The 22563-nt window shown below is 52.6% G+C and overlaps 1 protein-coding gene across 1 annotated transcript; it reads left to right on the forward strand.

The window, feature by feature from the left end:
• Positions 1 to 408: 408 nt before the first annotated feature.
• On the forward strand, positions 409 to 13076 carry Wnt10a (Wnt family member 10A). Its single transcript, XM_047547315.1, has 4 exons — positions 409 to 1020; positions 2012 to 2274; positions 9288 to 9667; positions 11950 to 13076. Exons 1-4 carry the CDS (start codon positions 908 to 910, stop codon positions 12445 to 12447), a joined length of 1254 nt encoding a protein of 417 aa, XP_047403271.1. The 5' UTR covers positions 409 to 907; the 3' UTR covers positions 12448 to 13076.
• Positions 13077 to 22563: the final 9487 nt, after the last annotated feature.

A 22563-nucleotide genomic window follows, 5' to 3' on the forward strand; every position in this document is an offset into this window, starting at 1 on the left:
AACCCCTCCACAGGACCCCAGCCTGCCTCCCAAAGGCAGGCTCCGGGGAAGTCCCTCCTGAAGTAGGGGAGGGTAAACCCGGGAGAGGGCAGCCCCTCCCGTCTCGTCCCCGCAGGTGTGTGCTGGGCTTGGGCGGGGCGCTCCCAGCAGCTGCGTCTCTGCCGGGCACACACACCTCGCGGTAACACACCTACCCGACCCAAACGCGCGCTCTGCGCACATGCAGCTCCTGTGCAGGGCGCACAGACCCCGACACCTCTCCTTCCTCCGCCCTCAGCACGCCCTCTCCCACCGCCCAGTCTTGAACCGACACAGTGGCCTCGGGACGCGTACACGCCTCCACACCACCCCTGTCGTGACGTCATGTGGGGTAGAGCCCTTAGACACTACATGGGGCGGGGGGGGGGGCGCAGAAAGGGAGGCGGCAGAGCTCCCTGAGCCGGGACAGTCACTTACTCTCCAGGCTGTGGGGCCAGGCACAGCGCCCCCCGCCCCGCCTCGCACACCTCGGAAGCACAGGCTGCGGCGCTGTTCCGGGGTGCTCCCAGCACCCCGGCCTCGAGTCCCCAGCCCGCTGCACCTCCGGGACCCCCCTTACTCTCGAGAGGCACCAGGAGTTGTCGCAAGGGGACCTTGGGAAATTCCCCGGACCCCTGTGCCAGGAGGTGCCCGGTTCGCCCGCTCCCCACCCCACCCCCGAGGGCGGTGCCCGGGGGCGCTGCCCCATGGAGCTGGGAGGCGGGCGCCGTCTGCTCCCGGAGCCGTGACCCGAGTCGAGTCGGAGCTGTGTGTCGCGTGTCGCAGCCGCTCCGACCCCAGCTGATCATGCGCCGCCGCCCTTGGCTCGCCAGGCCCACCGGGCTGTGAGCCCCCCACTCCCGGCCCGTCACGGCCCGGCCCGCGCGCCATGGGCAGCGCCCACCCTCGCCCCTGGCTGCGGCTCCGACCCTGGCCCCAGCCGCGGCCCGCGCTCTGTGCGCTCCTGTTCTTCCTACTGCTGCTGGCTGCTGCCGTGCCCAGGTGAGCCCTGACCTCATGCTCCTCCCTCCTGGAGAGCTGGGACCCCCGGGGCAGGGGCCTCTGCTGCTCTTGCTGGGGCAGGGGCCCTGGAATGAGGGAGGGACAAGGCTACAGGAAAATGCGGGTGCCCAAGGAAAGACAGTGAGCTCCCTCAGGAAGGGGTTGGACTGGTGACAGAATATGGGCAGTCCAGGGAGACAGGGCAGTGCTCAGAAGAGTGATGGCAGCTAGGAGAAGAGTATGTGGGGAGAGCAGTGCCAGCCTGGAATGTCACTCTGGGGCAGTGCACCCCCACCCCAGCAGTAAGTTCAAACTGCCTCCTTCCACCTTGCAAATCCCACCCCCACCCCATGCAAGTAGGAGTTGGTAGGCTGGGAGGTGTCCCAGGTGGGGTCAGTGAGTGACTACAGCTGAAAAGACTGTGTGTGTCAGAGTGTTCCCAGCAAGCTGGGTTGGTAAACAGCAGTGTGTGTGTGTGTGTGTGTGTGTGTGTGTGTGTGTGTGTTGTGTGTTGTGTGTTTGTGTACGTGAGAACATTGAGTTCATGGGTATGTTAAGACAAACATGTGTGTGTGTATTATGTCTGATGAAGTGTGCATGTATGTAAGAGTTCCTGGGTCTATGTTCATCAGTGTGTGCAGAAGTGTGTCTGTAATTTTGACCATCTGGAACATGCTCTAAGAGTGGGCTTCTGGGGTGCTCTGTGTATGCAGGCACCCGTGCCTGGGATGTACTTATGAAATACTGTGTGCACAGGCATAGAGGATATATGTGCATTTACAAATGTTTGCCTGTGTGGGTTGCATTGAAAAGGATGGTGATGAGGAGGTCAAGGAAAGAAGGATGTTTAGAAGTGTACTGATGGGCCCAACCTTCGGAAGCGGGAGTTTGAGCAGAGAGTGATTATGACCTTTGGGACAGCGTGTGTATTATTAAATAGGGTCCTCATGTCTCCCCCAATGCTTACCCACCCCACCCCACATGCTCACAGATCAGCACCCAACGACATCCTGGGTCTCCACCTTCCCCCGGAGCCTGTACTCAACGCCAACACAGTGTGCCTGACATTGCCTGGCCTGAGCCGGCGGCAGATGGAGGTGTGTGTGCGTCACCCTGATGTGGCTGCCTCAGCCATCCAGGGCATCCAGATCGCCATCCATGAGTGCCAACATCAGTTCCGGGACCAGCGCTGGAATTGCTCTAGCTTGGAGACTCGAAACAAGATCCCCTATGAGAGTCCCATCTTCAGCAGAGGTAGCTGCCCCTCACCCCTGCCCCCTGCCTGTCCCATCTAGCACTTCCACCCCAGAACCTATCCAAAATCTACTCTCTCTGGTAGTCCCTGACCCCTCACATCTGCCAGCCATGTTACTTTCCTGCTTCTTTCTACTCTCGGAAAAGTCATGGGAGTGGACAAATGAGATAGATGTGTCTCTGGCTGATGGTGGCAGGATCAATGACTGGGAACAAGACCCCCTGACACTTGATACCTCAAGCCCAGGAAATAGCCCTATCTGTCACCTGCCTCAATTTACCAACTAGTTAGTAAACCACACTTAGAATGGAGAGTCTGTGAGAAGGTACCCAGCAGTGTCATGAAGAAGGATGACATTCTGCCAAATGGTGCGGGTGGGGAAGCCCTGGGCAGGTAAATCAATGGTCTGTACTTATGCAGAGGCTCTGCTGGCCGGGTGCACCACCAGCCTCTGTGTCATCCTCACCACCCCCAAAACCCTCTCTGAATCAGAGCACTGGGTGTGTGCTTGCTTGCTTGTGCACGGCGGCTCCAGACCAGCAGGCCTGACAGCTCTGCCAACCCCTGTTCCCCTCACAGCTCAGAGGAGTGCAGCCCACTCCCTGTTCTCTCCCGACTTCTGAGTGACCCAGGGTCCACCCCGAATATCCCTAGAGTGGCTTGGGCTGGAGATGGCAGGAGGTTTTATCACTCATTTCTGATCCCTCCCACTTCTGGCCTGGCATCTGGGGCCCCGAATCAGGTCGTTGGGGCAAGATGAGGGCCCTGGTTCCAGCATTTACCTAGCTGGGTATCTGTCTCTCCTCTCAGCAGCTTGGATGGGGCAGTGTGGGGACCCGGTGACCCTAGTTCCTTGGGACTTGTCCAATTCTAGTTGACGGTGGAGGAAGAGGTGTACCCTTATACCTGAAGCCTGGGGCTTCTGGAGGAGTCAGGTTCCTATGCACTCCAACTTCGCAAAGAACTCGAAAGCTGGAGCTTTTCGGTTTTCACCAGGACCCCTGCCTGCATCCCCTGGAACCCCAAGCCAGGGGCCACCCCAACCTCCCCCAGCCCAGCCCCGGGTCGCCCGCCCCGCCCCCGCGCGCTCCCTCCTCCCTCCCCCGCGCGCCCCGGGCGCTGTTTCTACCCGGCGGAGCCCAGCCCGACGCGTGTGGCGGCATGCAGCCGCGAACTAATCCCCGCGGGCCGCGGCAGACGGCTCCCGGCCCCAGCCGCGCCGCTCTCCAAGAGGGCGCCCCCCTGCCCCGCACTCCCGCCCTCTCGTCCCGCGCCCGAGCCCCTCCAGCCTTCCAGGGGCGGCTGCCCCGGACCCCAAGCCCGCAGGCTGGCCCAGCTCCGACCGCGCGCCCGCCCTGCCCCGCCGCCCGCGCTGGCTGACACCAAGTGGCGGCCTCAAGCGTCTTCCGGGCCCCGGCCGGGCCAGCGCTCACCGCCCCGCGCGCCCGCTCCTGCGGTCGGATTGCTAGGTCCCCGGCGCTCCCGCAGCCGCGTACTCCCCAAGCCCTCGGGCCCGGCGGCGAGGGCTCTGCAACGCTTGCTTGGGTTTCCGCTCACTGGGGACTTGGACTGGCGTTGAGGTTCTCACCCCTGCCGCTTTGGGCGAGGCGAGGCAGGGCAAGCTCTTCAGCCCTCTCCCCGGCCTCGGTGTCCCCTCTGGTCCTCCTGTTCCCTCTAGACTGAGAGAACCGAGGCGTCCTGATTGGTCTTCCGATCAGGCCTGTGAGGCCTGATGAAGAAACTGGGGTCTTTGAAACTTGGGGGCGAGTTCGGAGTGGTAGAACCGCGCTTGGTTGGCGCAGCGCCAGGCGCTCCTGGGTTCACCTACAGTTTAATAAGCAGGAGGTGAGCTGGGGGGACGGGTTGGGGGGAGAGGTTAGGGGTGGAGGGGGAGACTTGCCGGGGCTAGCCGGGGCGGGGCGGCGCCCAGCGCGGGGAGGGGGCGGGACGGTGGCTTCTGGGCTCCGCCAGGGGGGCTGGGCTCCTTCCCTCGGCCTCGGCCTGGGCCTCGGAACACCGCCCTACCTCCGTGGCTTCTGCTCCCCCTCATCCGACCCGCCGTTGCAACACCTCATTTCTCCCTCTCCCTCTCCTCTTCGGAGGAAATGAATCTGAGCTTCCGGAAAGAAAACGGCCACTCCTCCACCCCACCTCCATTTGGCCTCCACTAGCCCCTGTTCCTTTTCGCATCATGATCCACCCTTCTCTAGGGTCATTTCCTGGTCCATCTTGATCTGTTTCCTCCAGGACCAGCTAAATTTGAATCCTATGAGACCGCTTGTGGTGGCAACCAGCCCCTGGCGGTCTGGTTCCTTCTCTGAGTCTCCTTTCCGTGGTCCATTGTGTGTCAGGTGACCTTGGTTTCCCCCAGGTGGAATATAAGGGAGTTGACCTAAGCTGCCAAAGGATTTCTTTTAAAATGGATTTTTGCCAAGTTTCAATTTCAGAGATTGCTTGGGGTAGGTGGTCCCTTGGGTCTTCCTTACTGCTGCTACTGTCCTCCTGTTGTTCTGACATCTTCCCTGAGATGGGTTGGGCTGGAGGGATGGACTGAATGAAGGAGGGAGGGGGAAAGATGCTTAAACACCTGAGTTCAACCAACCTGGAAATATAAACCAGGATTTACCTAGCAAAGAGAGGTGCTGCAGCCTGGAGGGAAGGTGGAGACGGGAATAGGGGCCTCCAGGGGCTAGAGAGGGTCAGAAAAAAAGTTGTTTGTATGGAGGATGCAAGCCCATGTTGGCTGCTTTGCCCAACCCAAGGGCATCAACGATCTAAGTAACAAGGGCACTGGTATCCCCAGTTTTTTGTACTGAGGACCTAGACAGGTTGGTGCCTGAATGGGGTGCTGAGTAGAACACCTGTTAGGTGAGGCATCGAGAATCAGTCCATCTCATGCAGGAGGTGGGGAGAGGAAGGAGATGTGAGATAGGAGCTGCTGAACTTAGGCACTGGGATGGGCAGGGATGGGAGGACAGGGAGAGGGTAGATGGAAGGAAATGTAGTAGATTCACAGAGCAGGTCCTGGGAGCTCCCACACAGTTTGGGCACTGCCCTCCCTAAGTCCCAGACCCATGTGGAGTGGATGGATAGAGGGGGCATGAGGCCCTGCGACTAGCCAGACTCCCTGTCCCAGGGAAACCAGAATTATAAGTGTCCAACCTCTCGTCTCCAAGATCTGACTCTCCTTTTCCCACTGACCTTTAACATTCATCCTCTCATAGTTTTACTCCAGGCCTCCAGAGCTTGGAGCATGTGTGCAGTGGCACTCAGATGGGGAAACTGAGGCACGAACAATCATATCCTAGGATTAGCTATGGTCCTGTTATTCTAATGACACCCAGTAAATTAGCCAGCATGTACTAAGCATTTGCTGTGTGAAGGGCATTGTTCCAAAGCACTTCATCCATGCTGAAGAGTCCTCAAACAGTCCCCAAAAGGTAGGTCCTAGTAGCCTTATTTGACAAATGTAGCTATGAGAAGTTGGATAACTTGTCATTAGTCACACAGCTTATAAGCATGCAGTACAGCCAGGATTCCATGTGGCCAGTTGACTTTAGCGTGTGCACCCAAACTCCTGCCATACTGCCTCCAAAGCTCAAAGGCCAATGTGAACTCCCACTGTGTGCCCGAAGATGAGTGGGTGCAATGGGAGTATATTCTAAGACATAAAACTGACATGTGCACACACACACACACACACACACACACACACACACACACACCCCTACCCATGTTTGTGCAAATGTGTAGCCTGTGCCTAAGTGGTCCCACATGCACACATTCATTCTTGCTCTCTCACTCTCTCACTCTGCCCAGGCACACGAGCAAGCACAGATTATTTGCATGGAGGGAATGGAAACCAGACCTTTCCCCTTTCCTCCTTCTTTGACTTGGATGGGCAGGGCTCAAACTTCTCTAGTCCCTCCTAGTTCTCACTGCCCCCTGCCCTCTAAGCCTCCTCCCACCCAGGCCCTTCCCAGGCCTTGGCTGCAGCCTGTAGCAGCAGCTGACTCCACTTACATGCTGGCAGTCCCTGTCCCAGATCAAAGGCAGGGCGGCTAATTGTGCATCTTAACAAGCCCCCCCCTTCTGCTTCGGGCAGCCCAGCTGGCCATGGCCCCACCCCTTCCCCCCTCCAGCTGGCCAGATGGCACAGTGCCTGCGTCTGCCCCAGACAGTCGGGGCCAGGACCGAAACTGGGGCCCTGAACAGGAGCTGGGGGCAAACCCAAGTAGGCTGGATTTCTCTGAGACCAGACTGCCTGCAGCAGAGGGTGGTCATATAGTCCCTGCTTGGTCATTTCTACATGTGGCTGTGACAGCTGTCAGAGGCCATGTAGGGGAAGGCATCTGGAGCTGCATGGGACAGGGATGCTCTCTGAAGGCTATGGGTTACAGCTCTCCAGATTCCTCTGGGTCTGCCCTTGAATGTGGCAGAGCCTGGAAGATGGTGGTTGACCCTGCACACTCCCCCAGACCAGCCTCTTGCTCTTTCCTGGTTCCAAGTGTGCATGGGGTCATAGGAACTGGAAACTGGGTTACCTGGGTTTCTTTGTGAGCAGCAAGACTTCCTTGGAGCTAGCTAGTGTCCTTCAGCAGAAAGTTGTCACCACTGGAACTGGGTCCAGTTTCATAACCCCTGGGACCTTGGGCTTTTCCATTTGCATAGTGCATGTGTATTTGGTGGTGGCTGTGGATGGTGATTTCTAAGGTCTGAGTTGCCTCTGGAGGCCGGAATATTGCCATATGTCCTAGAGTGAATCAATGGCTCCCCCATAATAAGAGAAGTACTCAGAGTTCCAAAGATAAAAGGCAAGGGATAAATACTGGGTATACTTCCCAGGGACTTGGGTCCATCCTCCTTCCCCAGATCCCTCCAACCCAGAGCAGTTTCTGCTCCCCTGCCAATTCCCAGCATCCCCTTTGAAGTCTCCATCCCAGTGCCCATCCCTTCCTGTCTGATCATAGCTAGGGTCCTTATGAAAAAAGGTACTGAGGTGCCATGAACTGGAAAGAGATTATAGAGAGGGAGAGGCAGCTTCATGGGCTGCCAGTAGCCCAAATGATTTATTTTAGAATGGGTTATGAACTGCTGGGCTCTGTCCTTGAACAGGGAAAACAAAAAATAGTGACCTGCCAGGTTGGGTGGCGCACACTGTAATCCTAGCGACTCAGGAGGCTGAGACAGGAGGATTGCAAGCTTAAGGCCAGCCTCAGCAACTTAGTGAGGTTCTGTCTCAAATCAAAAACTAAAAAAAGAACAGGGGATGTGACTCAGTGGTTAAGTACCTCTGGGTTCAATCCCTGGTACAAAAAAAAAAAAAAAAAAAAAAAAAAAAACCAAGACCTGAAAATGCAGAAGTGAGTGAAGTCAGACTGCAGGAAGACCTTCTCAATAATAGCTAATGTTTATGTAGTACCTAATATGAAAAAGGCACTATTTTAAACCTTTAAATTTGATAATTCTTGGAACAAAAAATGAGGCCAGTAATGACAACTCTGTTTTACAAGTGAGAAAACTGAGGCGCAGGGAGATTAAGTCACTTGGTCAAGGTCACAAGCTTGAACTCAGGTAATCTGACTACCCAGATCAATTCTTAACTATTAACCATCTTGTCTTATCATCGTCATCATCATTATTTGTCTAGGTAGGAAGAGGTGGACATCACTCTGTGATACAGGGGTAAGAGTTAGGGTAGGAGTGTTCTAGGGTGTCCTTCCATCCTGGTTGGTTCTCCAGTGTCCTGGTAGGTTCTCCAGTGTCTGTGAGGCTTCACAGAGCATAGAAGGACCCAGAGTCTTTGTTTTCTCTGAATCTCTGGCCCCTGCGGAGGTCATCAGCCTCCTGCCAGGTTATAGGCTTCTTTCACAGGGGATCACAGTAGAGCAGGTGAACTTTCCTCCCTGTGGGGGCTATTCTTGCTCTTGGCTTCTCTCACTTCTACCCTCTCTCTGGAATCCAGAGGCTGGTCCAAGCCGCTCCCATCTTCTCCTTTCTCAGATGCAGAATAAGCAAGAAGTAACCTGTAGCTCTGAAAACTAGTAGGCTTCCCCCTGCAACAGACATTCCTAGAGGGAAGCTTAGGCTGGAACATTGAGAGGCAGTGTAGACAAGTAAATGACCTGGATCTGAGCCACTGAGAATAGCTGGGTCAGGAAGGGGTCTGATGCCTCCTGAGCACCTACCTAGCAGAAAGTGTCTTCCCCTGTACTATGTGCCAGACCCCAGTTAAGACACTGGGCTCACCTCTAGCATCCCTCTAATGTCTTTAACTGACCTAAAGGATTTTGTTGTTGTTTGTGGTGGTAGTGGGGACAGAACCCAGGGTTTCGTGTACCCTAGGCAAGCACTCTACCATAGGTAGAGCAGCTTGGCAGGGGGTCCCATTTTTGAGTGACTGTATGTCCTGTGGACAAGGATGGGGACCATCAGAGAGGGTTCTGTACTGGGTCTACCATGGGTGCACACTGGCAGGCAATCTGGGGGTAGGGCATTTTAGGAGCAGACCGTCTTCTCTTACCCTCCTGCCCACTAGCATCTCCTGGGGCCTGGAATTCCATCGCTGGAAATTTGTTCTTTAGGTTAAACTTTGCCTTCTTTCTGCAGACTACTTTAAGCAGATATCACCATGAGAGGTAATAGATGAAAGGCCTGATCTTAAAAAAGAATGTGTTTACCATGCATTTTCTGCCCTACAGGAGAGATTTAAGCACATGAATTCTGAACTTGCTTGGGTGATGTTAATGTGAAGGGAAAGGAAGTGTAACGAGAGTGTGATATAGGAGAACTACTATCCCTTTCACCTGGAATCTGTGTAGGCCTGACTTCTGCTTTAATTTCTGCCTTTCTTCCCCCTCCTCCTTCTTTCTTTCCCTATGCCTTTATACCAGACACTCCATACTGGGTCTCAGTTTCTCCTCAGTTTGATGCTAAGGTTGGGCAGGCTGGGCAGGGGGATCGGATGTCGAGGCCCTGTCAGAATCTATGTTTTCCGGGTCTCTAATCGCAGGTTTCAGAGAGAGCGCTTTTGCCTACGCGATCGCGGCAGCGGGTGTGGTGCATGCGGTATCCAACGCGTGCGCCCTGGGCAAACTGCGGGCATGCGGCTGCGACGCTTCCAGGCGCGGAGACGAGGAGGCCTTCCGTCGGAAGCTGCATCGTCTGCAGCTGGACGCGCTGCAGAGGGGTAAGGGCTTAAGCCACGGTGTCCCGGAACACCCGGCCCTGCCCCCTGCCAGCCCCGGCCTGCAGGACTCCTGGGAGTGGGGCGGCTGCAGCCCTGACGTGGGCTTCGGGGAGCGCTTCTCTAAGGACTTTCTGGACTCCCGGGAGCCTCACAGAGACATCCACGCGCGCATGAGGCTCCACAACAACCGAGTTGGGAGGCAGGTGAGAACCCTGACCCCAAGGCTCACTCCAAATCCTTCTGCCTAGAGCCCACCTCTTGGAGAGGACAACTCTCTTCCCAGGGACCACATTACTCCCAGTTCAGAGACCTTTTCTTTGCCCCTGCTCCCAATGCAGTCAGCAAGCATGACTTGAGGACCTACTATGTGCCAGGCACTGGACTTGGTCTGGGAAATACAGAAATGAAACCACCCTGCCCCCTGCCTGGGATCAGCACACCTCCTGCTGAGCAGTCAGCTCCTCCCATTTCCTCCAGTGTCACCCGACAGGACTGGGCTAGCAGTCAGGACCTCAGGGGTCCAGGCCTGGGTTGCTACCCTTTCTAAAGAGTCAGAAGGTTGAACTAGGTCATTGTCAGGTCCCCCAGCTCTAATGTTTCATGGTTCCATGTGACTCTGATCTCCTCTCCTAGTCCATAATGAGGGATTCCTGAAGAGTAAAGGTGGTAAGAGGTTTCTAGGGGCCAACTTGGACTGTATTGTGACTGCTTTCCTCCTTTCTCCCCTCCAATGCTCATTCAAAATAAATTAAATAAAGAAATACATGAAAAAATAAAAAGGAGAAGGAAGGAAGGAAAGAGAACAGTAGCCTGCATTTATCGAGTGCCTACTGTGTATTAGACACTGTCCCAAGCATCTTATTACATATCAGCTATTTAATCCTTACAGCTACCTATGATGCGCACACTATTATTGACCTCTTGTTCAGGCACAAGTTGACTAAAAAGCTTGCTAGAGCTGATGCAACCAATAAGAAAGTGGTAGAGGCAGGATCCATGCCCATGCAGTTGAGCTCTGAACCTGTGCTTCCTTATCTATGGAGTGGAGTCTACTCTGCACACATAATACACTCCGTGTGGAGTCTACACTGCACATGTTGTACACTCAGTGTGGAGTCTACACTCTGATGCCTCCTTGGCCCTCATGGTGGCCCAGTACACTCCTCTCCCGACCATTCTGTCCCCATTTCTTCTCTGGACTTTGCCCAGCTTGCTCTATCCTTGTTCCTGCCCTCTTCTTCACTCTGTTGGAGGACCTTCTCTCCTTCACTCCCCTTTCCCTTTTAGCCTGCTCCAGTTCACCTTCTCCCTCCACAGGCTCCCAGCTGATCCAGCAGTTCCCACCTTCACTTAGAGGTGGGGTAAACTGAGGCACACCCACCCTCAGATCCTGTCCAGCTCCCACCCTGTGCATGAGGCTCTTTTCCCAAGCTTCGATACATCCCAGCCTGTACCAACAGTGCCTCCTCCTCGTCCTCGTTAAACGTTTAATTAATGGCTGCTGCCTGTGGGAAGCAGATGTTCTAGAGCTGTTGGCCCAGGGAGGGGAGGCATGGGGCTGGTTCTCACGTGGTGCTGACACCACATGCTAGCTGCACAGCCCTGTAAGACCCAGAGGGTCAAGGTCCCTCACTTTTGGTCCTTCTGCCCAGCCTTGGGGCCCCAGATCCTTGCTCTCCCTGCTTGAAAGTGCATTTTGGGAGTGGAGTGGTGGCCAACTACCTGTGGGGACAATGCCAAGGGGTTCTTTGGGAGGGGATCGTAGAGCTGGTTAAGAGTTGGGCAAGGGGCAGGTATGTCGTGTTCCTCTAACTACCTCCCTTGGAGGTCCTGAGAGTCTGACCCTCTCTGGGTTTCCTTCTGTATTCAGGTAGAACTTCGGCCCCTGGTGGCACTCAGTACAGGACAGAATAAGTCCCAGTCAGCATAATGGGGGTGGGGGGTGGTCTCCCTGGTCCCTGTCCCCTCTCTTTTGGATCCCTACAAAGAGCTCAGTGTGGTGGCAGGGGAATGGGGTTTTTCTCAATTTCACTGCCAGCCGGGTTCACAGTCTGGAGGGATGCCAGAGGCTTTGGGGCTGGCATGTAGTGGGACTGGCACCCCCCCTTCTTCTGGCCCCTGCCCCAGGAATGGAAGAAGAGGGAATTTCCCTGAAGATCTGGGATCCCCTCCCTCAGGAAGCAAAAGCCTCCTGCCCCAAGGGCCCCCTGCAGCTGCAGGAAAGGCCGTCGGGAAAGGAGGGGAGCAGCGGGGAGCAGAACAAAATTCCCCTCGGCCTAGCCTGGTGGAAGTGGATGGAAGCCCAGCAGACAAGCCGGCAGAGGAATTCTCCCGTGGGGCCCATGCTTCAGGCCTCAATCTTTGCTTCTGTATAATGGGAGCTAGTTTCAAAAGCCTCTGAGATTCTCGCAAGCCAGTCTCAGCAGTGGGAGGAGGGCAGGGGTCTGGCCCCCAGAGTCACTCCTCGCGGTGCCTCTTTCCGCAGGCGGTGATGGAAAACATGCGGCGAAAGTGCAAGTGCCACGGCACGTCAGGCAGCTGCCAACTCAAGACCTGCTGGCAGGTGACGCCCGAGTTCCGCGCTGTGGGGGCGCTGCTGCGCAGCCGCTTCCACCGCGCTACGCTCATCCGGCCGCACAACCGCAACGGCGGCCAGCTGGAGCCGGGCCCCGCGGGGGCACCCTCGCCCGCCCCGGGCACTCCGGGTCCGCGCCGCCGAGCCAGTCCTGCCGACCTGGTCTACTTCGAGAAATCGCCCGACTTCTGCGAGCGCGAGCCGCGCCTGGACTCGGCGGGCACCGTGGGCCGCCTGTGCAACAAGAGCAGCGCGGGCCCAGATGGCTGCGGCAGCATGTGCTGCGGCCGCGGCCACAACATCCTGCGCCAGACGCGCAGTGAGCGTTGCCACTGCCGCTTCCACTGGTGTTGTTTCGTGGTCTGCGAAGAGTGCCGCATCACCGAATGGGTCAGCGTTTGCAAGTGAGCGGCCCAGGCTTCCCCGGGCCCGGAGAAAGGCTCGCCTCCTGGGGCCTGGCCTCTGCACTTGCGATCCGGCCCAGCAGCACCGCCTTGGCTTCCTGGGAGAGATTGGACCACAGGAGCTTAGAGGGACACCCAGTTCTACAATCAAGGGGCTGTCTAGGCCTGCCTGAATGAACCCACTGCTCAATTCTGCGGGCTTTAGGATTGATTGGCCTCCCTCCTTTCTGCCCCAAGCTCACACAGTTCAGCTGGTCTGGAGATTGCCCCATCCCGCAGGACATGTGTCGGGCAGGCAGCCCAGCCCCTCAGGCCTGTCTGCTGTCATCCTTTCTCCCCTTCCCCTGGAGTGGGAGGGAATGGATGGAAGCTGATGGGCAGGGAGAGGAAGATTTAAAAGGAGAAATGGACATAAGTGAGCTGAAGTAATTTTATAAAGGCCCAGTCATCCTCACCCACTGGCCTCTGCCCCTTACATTTCCCTCATCATTCATTTAAAAGATATTTATTTTTCACTCTCTTGGTAGCACTCTCTGTGTGGAGGGGAGAGTGAATAGGGGAGACACAGCATCCGCCCTAAAGGAGTTTACATTCTTCTGGAGAGAGATTGACAATAAACCAGGAAACACACTAACAAGGTCATTTCAGACAATGCTTTGTGCTGTGAAGAAAATAAAGTCCAGCATTGGGTGTAGAGTGATTTGGAGAGTGGGACCCCTTCTGATAAAACCACAGGTTAGGGAAGGCCCCTTAAGTCATGGTATTCATGCTGAGGCCTGTGAGGTGGGAAAGAGCCCCGTGGCTGTTGAGGGCAGAGGCTTTCCAGGCAGAGGCCTGGGGAATGAAAAGGTTCCAAGGGGGAAGTGTTTATCTGCTGGAGGAACAGCAAAATGTCCTTTGCGACCAGAGTGAAGAAATCAAGGGACTGATGGGCAAGAGAGGAGCTCAGAGGGTGGGCAAAGGTCACATCCTGTGTCTTTCTAGGCCTAGTTAAGGAGTTGGAATTTTATTTGAGAGGAATGGGAACCTGCAGAGTCTTAAGCAGGGGTGCCACAGTCTGGTTCCTACATGGATTGTTGTATGCAGATGGGGGGCAGGGACAAGGTGGCAGCTGGAAGGCCACCTCCAAACCAGAGATGAACCTGGGCTGGATGGAGACACTGAAGATGTAGGGAAGGGACTGAATCCAGAGTCTCTGGTGCCAGAGCTCTAACCGCCCACTTTGTGCCTGAGCCCTCTGCCACAAGCCAGGACGAGTGGCCATGCCCAGCAGCAACCGTCGGCAGAGACAGGAGGCACTCTGAGAGGAATAATCCTGGGCAAGACCCAGCTCAACCCAGCCCAGCGCCCCGGGGAGCAGGTGGGGCCAGGAGGTGCGGCTGGGAAGAGGGTGGTGGGGGAGGGCTGCAGACTCATTGTCTGGATCTCTGGGCTCTTGAGTCCGCAGGAGGAGAGGCAGAGTATGTAAGCTGGCTGGGGTTGGGGGCAGCTTTCCTGGGCCTTGGTGCCCTCAGAGCCCCAGCTCAGGGTGCCCCTTAGCAGGTCAATAATCCCTCTTAGTAGGTCATGCCCCCATCAGGACACTGCTGAGCTGGCAGTTTGGGTACAGGGTTGTATTCTTCTTGGTTCAGATGGGATGATTTTCTGGACAGACCCTCAGAATCTCAGGGAAAGAAAGAACACTTCAACTGCTTCATTCAGGTTTCCTTTCACTTATAGTTAGGGACCCTGCTGGCTGCCACATTTTTTCCCCAGAAAGACATTCCTCTTGATGAAACAAAGACAAGTCTTGTTCCCCAACTGCTGGTCTGCACAAATCCCCCATATTTCTCTACCCTTGTCCCATGTCTCCTTACCCACGGGTGGAAGTAAGAAGAAAAGGAAGTTCTCAGGGTGATGCTCCCAACTGGCAGATTCGTCTTCACTAGCTGGCCCCCTGGCTCCCTGTGCTTCCATTGCCTGCATCCCAGCAGCTTCCGGGCATGCCCAAGGCAGGAGACCCTCCAAAGGCTCAACTCCCCCGCCTCTGTGGAGAACATGGTTCTCTCCCCAACCCCCCAAAGACAGCCCCACAGGCAGGCGGGTGAGAGTCCCCAGGGAGGAGGGGTAGGCAGAAGCAGCCAGACACACCTGCCTCATTCCTTTCCTCTTGTTCATCCAGAAGAGGGCCATGGGGGCTGGGTTCCCTGCCCCCTTCCTCCCTCTCATCCCAGGAAGGAGGAAAGGCAGAGTGGGGGACCTGGAGTCCTGAGGGTCAGGGTTTTACTCCCACCCCTAGCAGTGTCCAGTAGGGCATTGGCCTTGATCTCACCCTCCACTGCCTCCCAGCCTTATGCAGGACAGAGCTGAGGGTGGGGTGGGGAAAACTGGAAGTGGGAACTATAGGATCAGGTTGGGGGAATAAGGTAGGAACCCCAACACTGCAGGACATGCAGCATCAGAGGGAAAGGTGGGTGGCAGGGTGGGACAGGGGGCTGGACACTGAGTTGTAGGGGAGGAGACCTGTTCTAGGGAGTCAGTTCATGGTGATCTATGTTAGCATGAGCCACAAGGAAGGGGAGAAAAAGTTGGGAAAGGGACAGTATAGGGTGTTGGTCACTGCCCCCCCCTTCCTTTTCCTGGGCCAGAAACCGAGTCCTGGGACAAAGGCTGGACCCATGATGACAAAGGGGTGTGTGGGACTTGGCAAGGGTCCTAAAGGGAGATGTGAAAGTGATGGGGGATGGGAAAATCAGGCCTGAGAGGCACTGGATTTATCATACTGGCTGAAGAGTATTGATGTGCTGATTGGAATTTGGGGAAACAGGCTGAAATTAAGTGAGAAGGTAGAGTTGGGATGAGGAGAATTTATCAACAGCTCGAGGACATCAGGGTGAGCCTTGGAAATGGGAACCAAATGTGGCCAGAGATCATTCAGAAGCCAAGAGGATCTCTTTTGCCCCCAATATGTTGTTTCTCCTGGTGGACACTAGGTCATGTCCTTGTAGGCAGAAGTAGTAGTGGAGCCTAATGCATCCTAGATTGTCCCCAAAGGAGTGAGGGAGCAAACAGGGAATGAGGGTGCTGGACAGATTAGCAGGCAGTGGTGTTGTTAAGGGTCAGGGGGAGCTAACCAGGCTGGAGTAGGATCAGAACCCAGGCATCTTGCTTTCCAGGCACCCAGGAACCTGGGTGAGGAGGGGAGAGGCATTCAAAGGTAGACTTGGGGTCTTCAGGAATGCCCCTTGAGAAGTAAGGTCAGGGTCATCCAAGCCAAGGGTCAGGGTCATCCAAGCCTTCCCTTCTTTCCCCGAATTAATGTAAATTCAGCTAGCCCCCGGCAGGGGGCCTTCCACTTTGGAGAGTGGCCAGGCCCTAGTCGCGGCCCGAGTCCTCCCCTCTCATCCCCGCCACCCCTTCTCATGTGGTTGCCGGCAGCTGCCTGCGGTCGCCCCAGCTCCTGCGCTCAAGGCACGGGGACTTTCCAACAGGGGAAAAAATGACTTAATGAGAGTGGGAGCCGGGGGCGGGAGGGACAGGTCCCTGTAATCACTGCTCCGCTGTGGGGCCAGCGCGCCTCCGGGCCCTTCCCTGGCTTCCTGCTGCCAGCGCCCCCATTGGGTTCGGCTGGGGGAGGGGGACAGGGCTGGCGATAGGGGATCCCTTTCCAGGTCCCAGGTTCTCTGGGACCCTCAGGCTCTCCGTTCCTCCTGGACTCGCCACTGGACTTCAAGAAGCCTGGACATCCTACTAACCCTCTCTGGACCTTCTCCTTGAAATTGGGGAGGCGGTGTCTTTCCCTGGGTCCCCTGCTGGTGTGGTAGAAGAGTACGGGGTTGTGAAGAGTCCCTTTCCATTCTGCGACTGCGTACTTCCAAACGCCACTGGTTGCTGTGGCAACCAGGGCAGCTGAGGTGTGTCCACCGCTCTGGGAGGCGCCCCCCCCCCAAACCCTTTTCTCAGCCCGCTGGGCCAGGCCCCGCCGCTGTGGTGCGCGGGGGTGGGGGTGTGCCGTTACCATGGCAAGGGTGCGCTAGGAGGGCACATTCTTCCCTAGGGTGGGAGCGCCCTGGGGATACGAGAAGGGGGGTGACGGGGGCGGCAGAAAGGGGAGCAGGGGTGGTCAGAACAAGGGAGGAGTCTTGGACAAGGCGAACTAGGGCTTCTGAGGTTGGGGTGGGAAGTCTGGAATCGGTCCCCGTCCTGCAGCTCTTCTGTGGCATTCTCCCTCGTTCACCGCCCCCAATCCCGCACCCTTGCTGGGGTTCAACGCCCTAATCCACCGTTTCCACAGAAAGGATCCTCTACTACCAACCCAAAAAGTTTCTTCCAAGGCTGGGCTTGCGGAGCTACTGGGCCTGTCCCCTTCCCCCCAGTGGAGCTGCGTCCCAGACTGCATGCAGAAGCCCTGCAATTAAGCCCCTCGCCCGCCCCTGCACCGCCCGCCAGTCCTCCGCCAGGCCGGGTCTGCACCGCCAATTACTGCAGCGCGCAGCAACTGATTACCCTGGAGCCCGAGGAGCGGCTGGGGGTGGGGACAGCAGGCAGGTTAAGGGGGAGGGGACCCTGGGATTGTCACTGGTCCTGGGATCGTTAATTCAAGCTTCGGGCTGTGGGCCACTAGCCCCACTTCTCAAGTCCAGAGGATGGGGAGGAAGGGTCTCTCAATGCTCCGTCCTGTTGTGCCTCAATTTCTCACTCCTTGAATGCACACGGCACCTAGGGCAGAAAGCTCTGGGAAGATCTGGTGTGCGCACGCGTATGTTGGAGCGTCTGGAGTCTCAGGTTGGGTACTCAAAAAGTTCAAGGCCCTCAAGACCAGCTTTCTTTCCCGCCGCCGACTGCCGCGTGGGTCTCTCCTGGTCCCGCGCCCCGCCTATTGAACCCAATTAGGTCTTGCTGAGCCAGCCCCAGGGCCGCTGCCAGCTCATTTTGTGGGAATCAGAAAACGGCGCCCTCTTTGGGCAAGAAGCTCCCCACTTCTACAGAAGACAATCCGGGAGTCTGCCGGGCAGCGACAGTGAATTTTTCTACCACCATCCTTACCCACTGAGGTCTTCTTCACTCTACCCCCTCTGGCTAGTCTGCAGGGGCTCGGGTAGAGCTTCGCGCCTCTCGCAGTCCAGCTGCCCACATCTGGCCTGCAGCTGGGAGCCGCCCACCATAAACTGATGAGGACACGGCGCCCTCTGTTGGTGCGGAGCAGCAGCGCACCAACTTCCGGGCCTGGACCTCCATCCAGCTGCGGCGGGGGCTTGGGGTCTAGCTCCAGTCGGATGGGTCTCAGATTCTACGGTTCCGTCTGCTCTCTGCCTCGCTCCCAAGTCTGATTGCACAGGCCTTTTGCTCTCTGCCCGTCATGGCCTTGTTGACCTCTTTCCTTCACTTAAAACCCTGTCCAGCGACCTATCTGTCCCCGGACCTCCCATCTTCTCTAGATGTCGAAGCGCGGACCGCAGGTTCTGCGAACTGTCACTCAGCGACCAACGTAAAAGTCCTAAAATAGGAACATGATTACATAAGACACCGCCCGTTTGCTCAATGGAATTCCTCATCGCGTCCTTAAAAAAAAGAGGTGGTTGAAGTATATTTAGTGACCGAGACAGTGTTTGCTCTACATTGCGGATGAGGGATGCTAGGCACAAATAGCATCCCCGAGTTGCTCTTTTACCCCTCTTTTACTGCAACAAAAATGCATAGGTGTGATTTCCATTTTAGAAGTCTAAAATAGGCATCAAATGCTAATACATTATTTTGAATGGGAGATTATAAGTGATTTAAAATTTATTCTCTATTTTCATTTTCCTTTGTCTATAACAAACCCATATTGCTTGGGCACAGCAATGATTCCATGTGCAGAATACTTTGACCAAAAGTGGAGCATCAAATTATTTTTATTTTATTTTATTTTATTTTATTTTATTTATTTATTTATTTATTTTATTGTAAACAAATGGGATACATGTTGTTTCTCTGTTTGTACATGGCGTAAAGGCATACCATTTGTGTAATCATACATTTACATAGAGCAATGTTGTTTGATTCATTCTGTTATTTTTCCCCTCCCCCCCACATCTCTCACCCCTCTTATCCCTCTATACAGTGCATCAAATTATTAAAAAGAATACTTTTTAAAAAAATTTTTTTAGTTGTTGTGAATCTTTAATTTATTTATATGTGGTGCTGAGAATTGAACCCAGTGCCTCACACATGCTAGGCAAGTGCTTTGTCACTGAGCCACAACCCCAGTCCCTAGAAAGAATACTTTTAAAACTAAGAATTGGGAGATCTGGTTGATAAGAGCTATGATTATGCTTTTGGAATTTTCTTTTAAAAATCACAATGATTTGTAGTGAGAAGTCCTGAATCCCTGGACCAGGGAAGCCAAGAAGTTGTTAGAACCATCCTCAAAACCATATGTACATCCAGTACTGTCAGTGGATGGAATAACTGATTCATTTTTTATTGTACTGCTTACGTATGAAGATGTTGCCATGGCTAACAACACAGAAAATTTATAAAACTTTTAATACCTTTTTCTCAGCCCCTGTCTCAGTACCTTTTCAGACTCTTCGCAACGTTGTACATCTGTAATCACTCTATCTTTAGATATAGGCAATCCTTCCACATCCTTGGATGATGTATTGCCTGGTCCTTCTCATTCTCCACTACTTCAGAAACTTCATTCACTCTTTCTTTGTATTTTTCTTTTCTCTTTTCTTTCCTTTCTCCTCCTCTTCCTCTTCCTCCTCCTCCTTCTTTTTGATCAACTTCAATTGATTTTATTCATAACCTGCATAACATATTAAACTGAATGTGGAGAAATAAAAAGTACATTTTCACAGTGATCTAAAAATATGGGCATTTCTTTTGTATACAAAATATGAAAAGAAAACAAATGAGTTTGATGGTGACAATAATTGATACAGAGCACTGTTTGTATTCTCATGAATTTAATTAGGTTAACTGCCTTCACAAACTGTTCCATATTTTTCACCTATGACATTTATATTTGTGCTAAACACAATGTTCCTAAATGTGAGGATTCTTAAAAAAAATTTCAAAGGTACAGAAAAATTATGACAATGGTACAAAGAACTTCCCATGTCCCTGAACCACATAAGAGTGAGCTGCCTACACAATATCCCATTACTCCTTAATTCTTTAATATATGCTTCCTACAAATAGATTTTCTCCTTCATAACCTAATATAATACAACCAGAAAATTAACATTGGTACATTAGTACCATCTAATCCCTCTAAGCCTTATTCAGCGTTCATCAGTTGGCCCACTGATACCCTTTGTAACAAAATTCAGAATTTTTCATTGCATTTAGTTATCATGTCCTTGTAGTCTCTATCTGACACAGTTCCTAAACCTTTCTTTTATGTTCATGACCAGGACAATTTAGAAGATTACGGACCAGTTATATGGTATAATGTCCCTCACTTTGGGTTTATCTGTTGTTTCCTGATTAGCTGTGGTTTTGCATCTTTGGAAACAATATTACAGATGGTGAGTGTTTTGCTCATTGCTTCATTATTTATTCTAATGCTCAAAATTTCCCAGTTTAAGTCCAGTTATCAAGCTGGTTTCTGTCCTATAGTTCTTTGAGTACTTCCTTATTTTCTGACATGGCATGATGTTCCAGGCCCATTTTGTACTTTTTCTACCCCAACCCTCACGTCAGCCATTTCTCTAAGGGACCCTTGTTTCTTTTGATGGAAGATGAAATGTAGACGCCAAGCTTTGCATGCTAGATGTGCTCATTTTTCTTGGGTTGTCACTGCTTCCAAATCTCTCAGTGGACTATGCTAGAAAATATGTGTTTGATTATACACATTATCTATCTATCTATCTATCTATCTATCTATCTATCTATCATCAATCATCCATTGATCTGTCCATGTAGAAAACAGTTCACTTTTAATTCCAACCCACAAGGTTTATGTTCGTTTTCTTCTTTTCCATTTTTGTAGCTTCCTCTTTCTTACTGGATAAATCCTTCTGTAAGTAATCATTTCCCTATTGCTACTGCTGCTCCCTCCACTGACATCAAGATAGTAGACAGTCTTCTACCACGTTGGGTCCTGATACTCCCTGCCAGCACAATGTCCCCTCGGCCCCCACATGGATACCTCACCTGGCTTGGTTCCACATCATGGCATTTGAATGAAATTATTCAGAAAGAAAGGCAGACAGGAAGTCTGGAAAAAATTTCACTCACTCTTAGATCTTTAGATTGAATTCTAAATGTTCTTTATTCAGTAAGCGACAACTGCTCTTCTAGGTATTCCCTTAAAAAACCCTGGAGTCATCAGACTCCTTTATTTCTCTGATATTTCACATCCAACCCATCTCCAGATCTTGCTGGTTCCTCATCAATTTGCATTTAGAGACTGATCACATGTTGGTTCCTTTGATCACCACCATTCTGGCCCAAGCCACCATCAGCTATTGTCTTGATTGACTACACTTGTTTCCTAGTTGGTCTCCCAGTTTCTCCCCTTACATATTCCCAGTCCATTCTATGCATAGTGATCCTCTGATCACTATGGGCACCTCCTCTGTTCAAGAGTCTCTAAAGTCTTCTCTCATTTACAATGAGAGCGGAAGTACTTACAATGACTTACAGGCCCTACAGGAACTGGCTCACTCTTACCTCCTTCACTTATCTCCTGCTATTCTCTCCCTCATCCATTTTGCCTTAGTCACACATGCCTACTGGAAGTTCTCTGAATAAACCAAATACTGGCTCTCCTCAGAGTCTTTGCACTTATTATTATCCCTGAAATAGGTTTCCTCTCAGATAATCACATGGATGTTGCTTCTCTTCATTCAGGACTTCAGTCAAGTATCTCCTTAGAAAAGGGCCTTTGCAGAACATCCTACACAAAATTGCAACCTTTACCTTTATCTTGCTTTATTATTTCTTCATGATACACATATTTGACATATATATGTTTTTGTTTACTGTCTGCCTCTGCACTATATATTAGAAATTCCATGAGAACTAAGACTTTCTCTTTTTTGCTGGTTTCTTTTTCTTTCTCCTTCTTTTATTTTGATGGTGGTACTGGGAATTGAATCAAGTGGCACTCTACCAGGCTACATCCCCAGACCTTTTATTTTTTTTTAATTTTGAGACAGGGATTCACTAAGTTGCTCAAGCTGGCCTCAACTTGCAATCCTCCTGCCTCAGCCTCCAGAGTATCTGGGATTACAGGTGTTTGCCACCACATTTAGCTTGTTACTATATTTCTAATGCAAATAGTGGTACTGAGTATATAATAGGCACTCAATAAATAGGTGAATGAATGGCTATAGGAATGACTAATTGTCTTCCAAATTTAATTCCTAGGGTCTTTCTTGAAATTCCAGCTGCCAGCTAAACATGCTTTGCTGTGGGTGGGTCTGTGGCACCACAAACCAAAATTTTATTAATGCAGAATCATTATCATATATACATATATATTTTTGAGGGGGTGTATGGGGGATTGAACCCAGAGGTACTATACCACTGAGCTATGTCCCCAGAACTTTTCATTTTTCATTTTAAGACAAGGTCTCACTAAGTTGCTTAGGGCCTAAGTTTCCCAGGCTGGCCTCAAACCTGGGAATCCCCTGCTTCAGACTCCCCAGCCACTGGGATTACAGGCATGTGCCACTGCACCTGGCTTTATATATGTATTTGTTAATTGAATAATTGAGACCTTGTTTAGTTAAGTGCTATCCTCTCAGTTCTCATTCCCTGACCTAGAGCAGGCATTTAATGTTTTTGAATATTAATTTAAAATAAGATAATAACATTCATAAATAAATGAATGATCTTCCCCTTCAAGCCAGTACTCTGACTTACTTGTTTCTCCTTGTGACACCATCATTTTCCTAGTTACTGAGTCTCAAAATTGCAGTCAACTTGGATTCTTCCCATCATCTCTTTTCCATTTTCAGTCAGTGGTCAAAAATATGCCCATTCTCCAATTCCATCTGTGAGGTTAATATCCTATTTCTCCACATTCCTCAAACATCACAAAAGGCTCCCAGCTGGACTCCTCATTTCTCTTTCTCCCTTTTCAATCCATCTCCATCAGAGTTTTCTATTTTCCTCTCCCATAAAGTGCTCTTATTGTGTCATT

This window comes from Sciurus carolinensis, chromosome 3 (assembly GCF_902686445.1).
Source record: "Sciurus carolinensis chromosome 3, mSciCar1.2, whole genome shotgun sequence".
NCBI classification, from domain to species: Eukaryota; Metazoa; Chordata; class Mammalia; order Rodentia; family Sciuridae; genus Sciurus; species Sciurus carolinensis.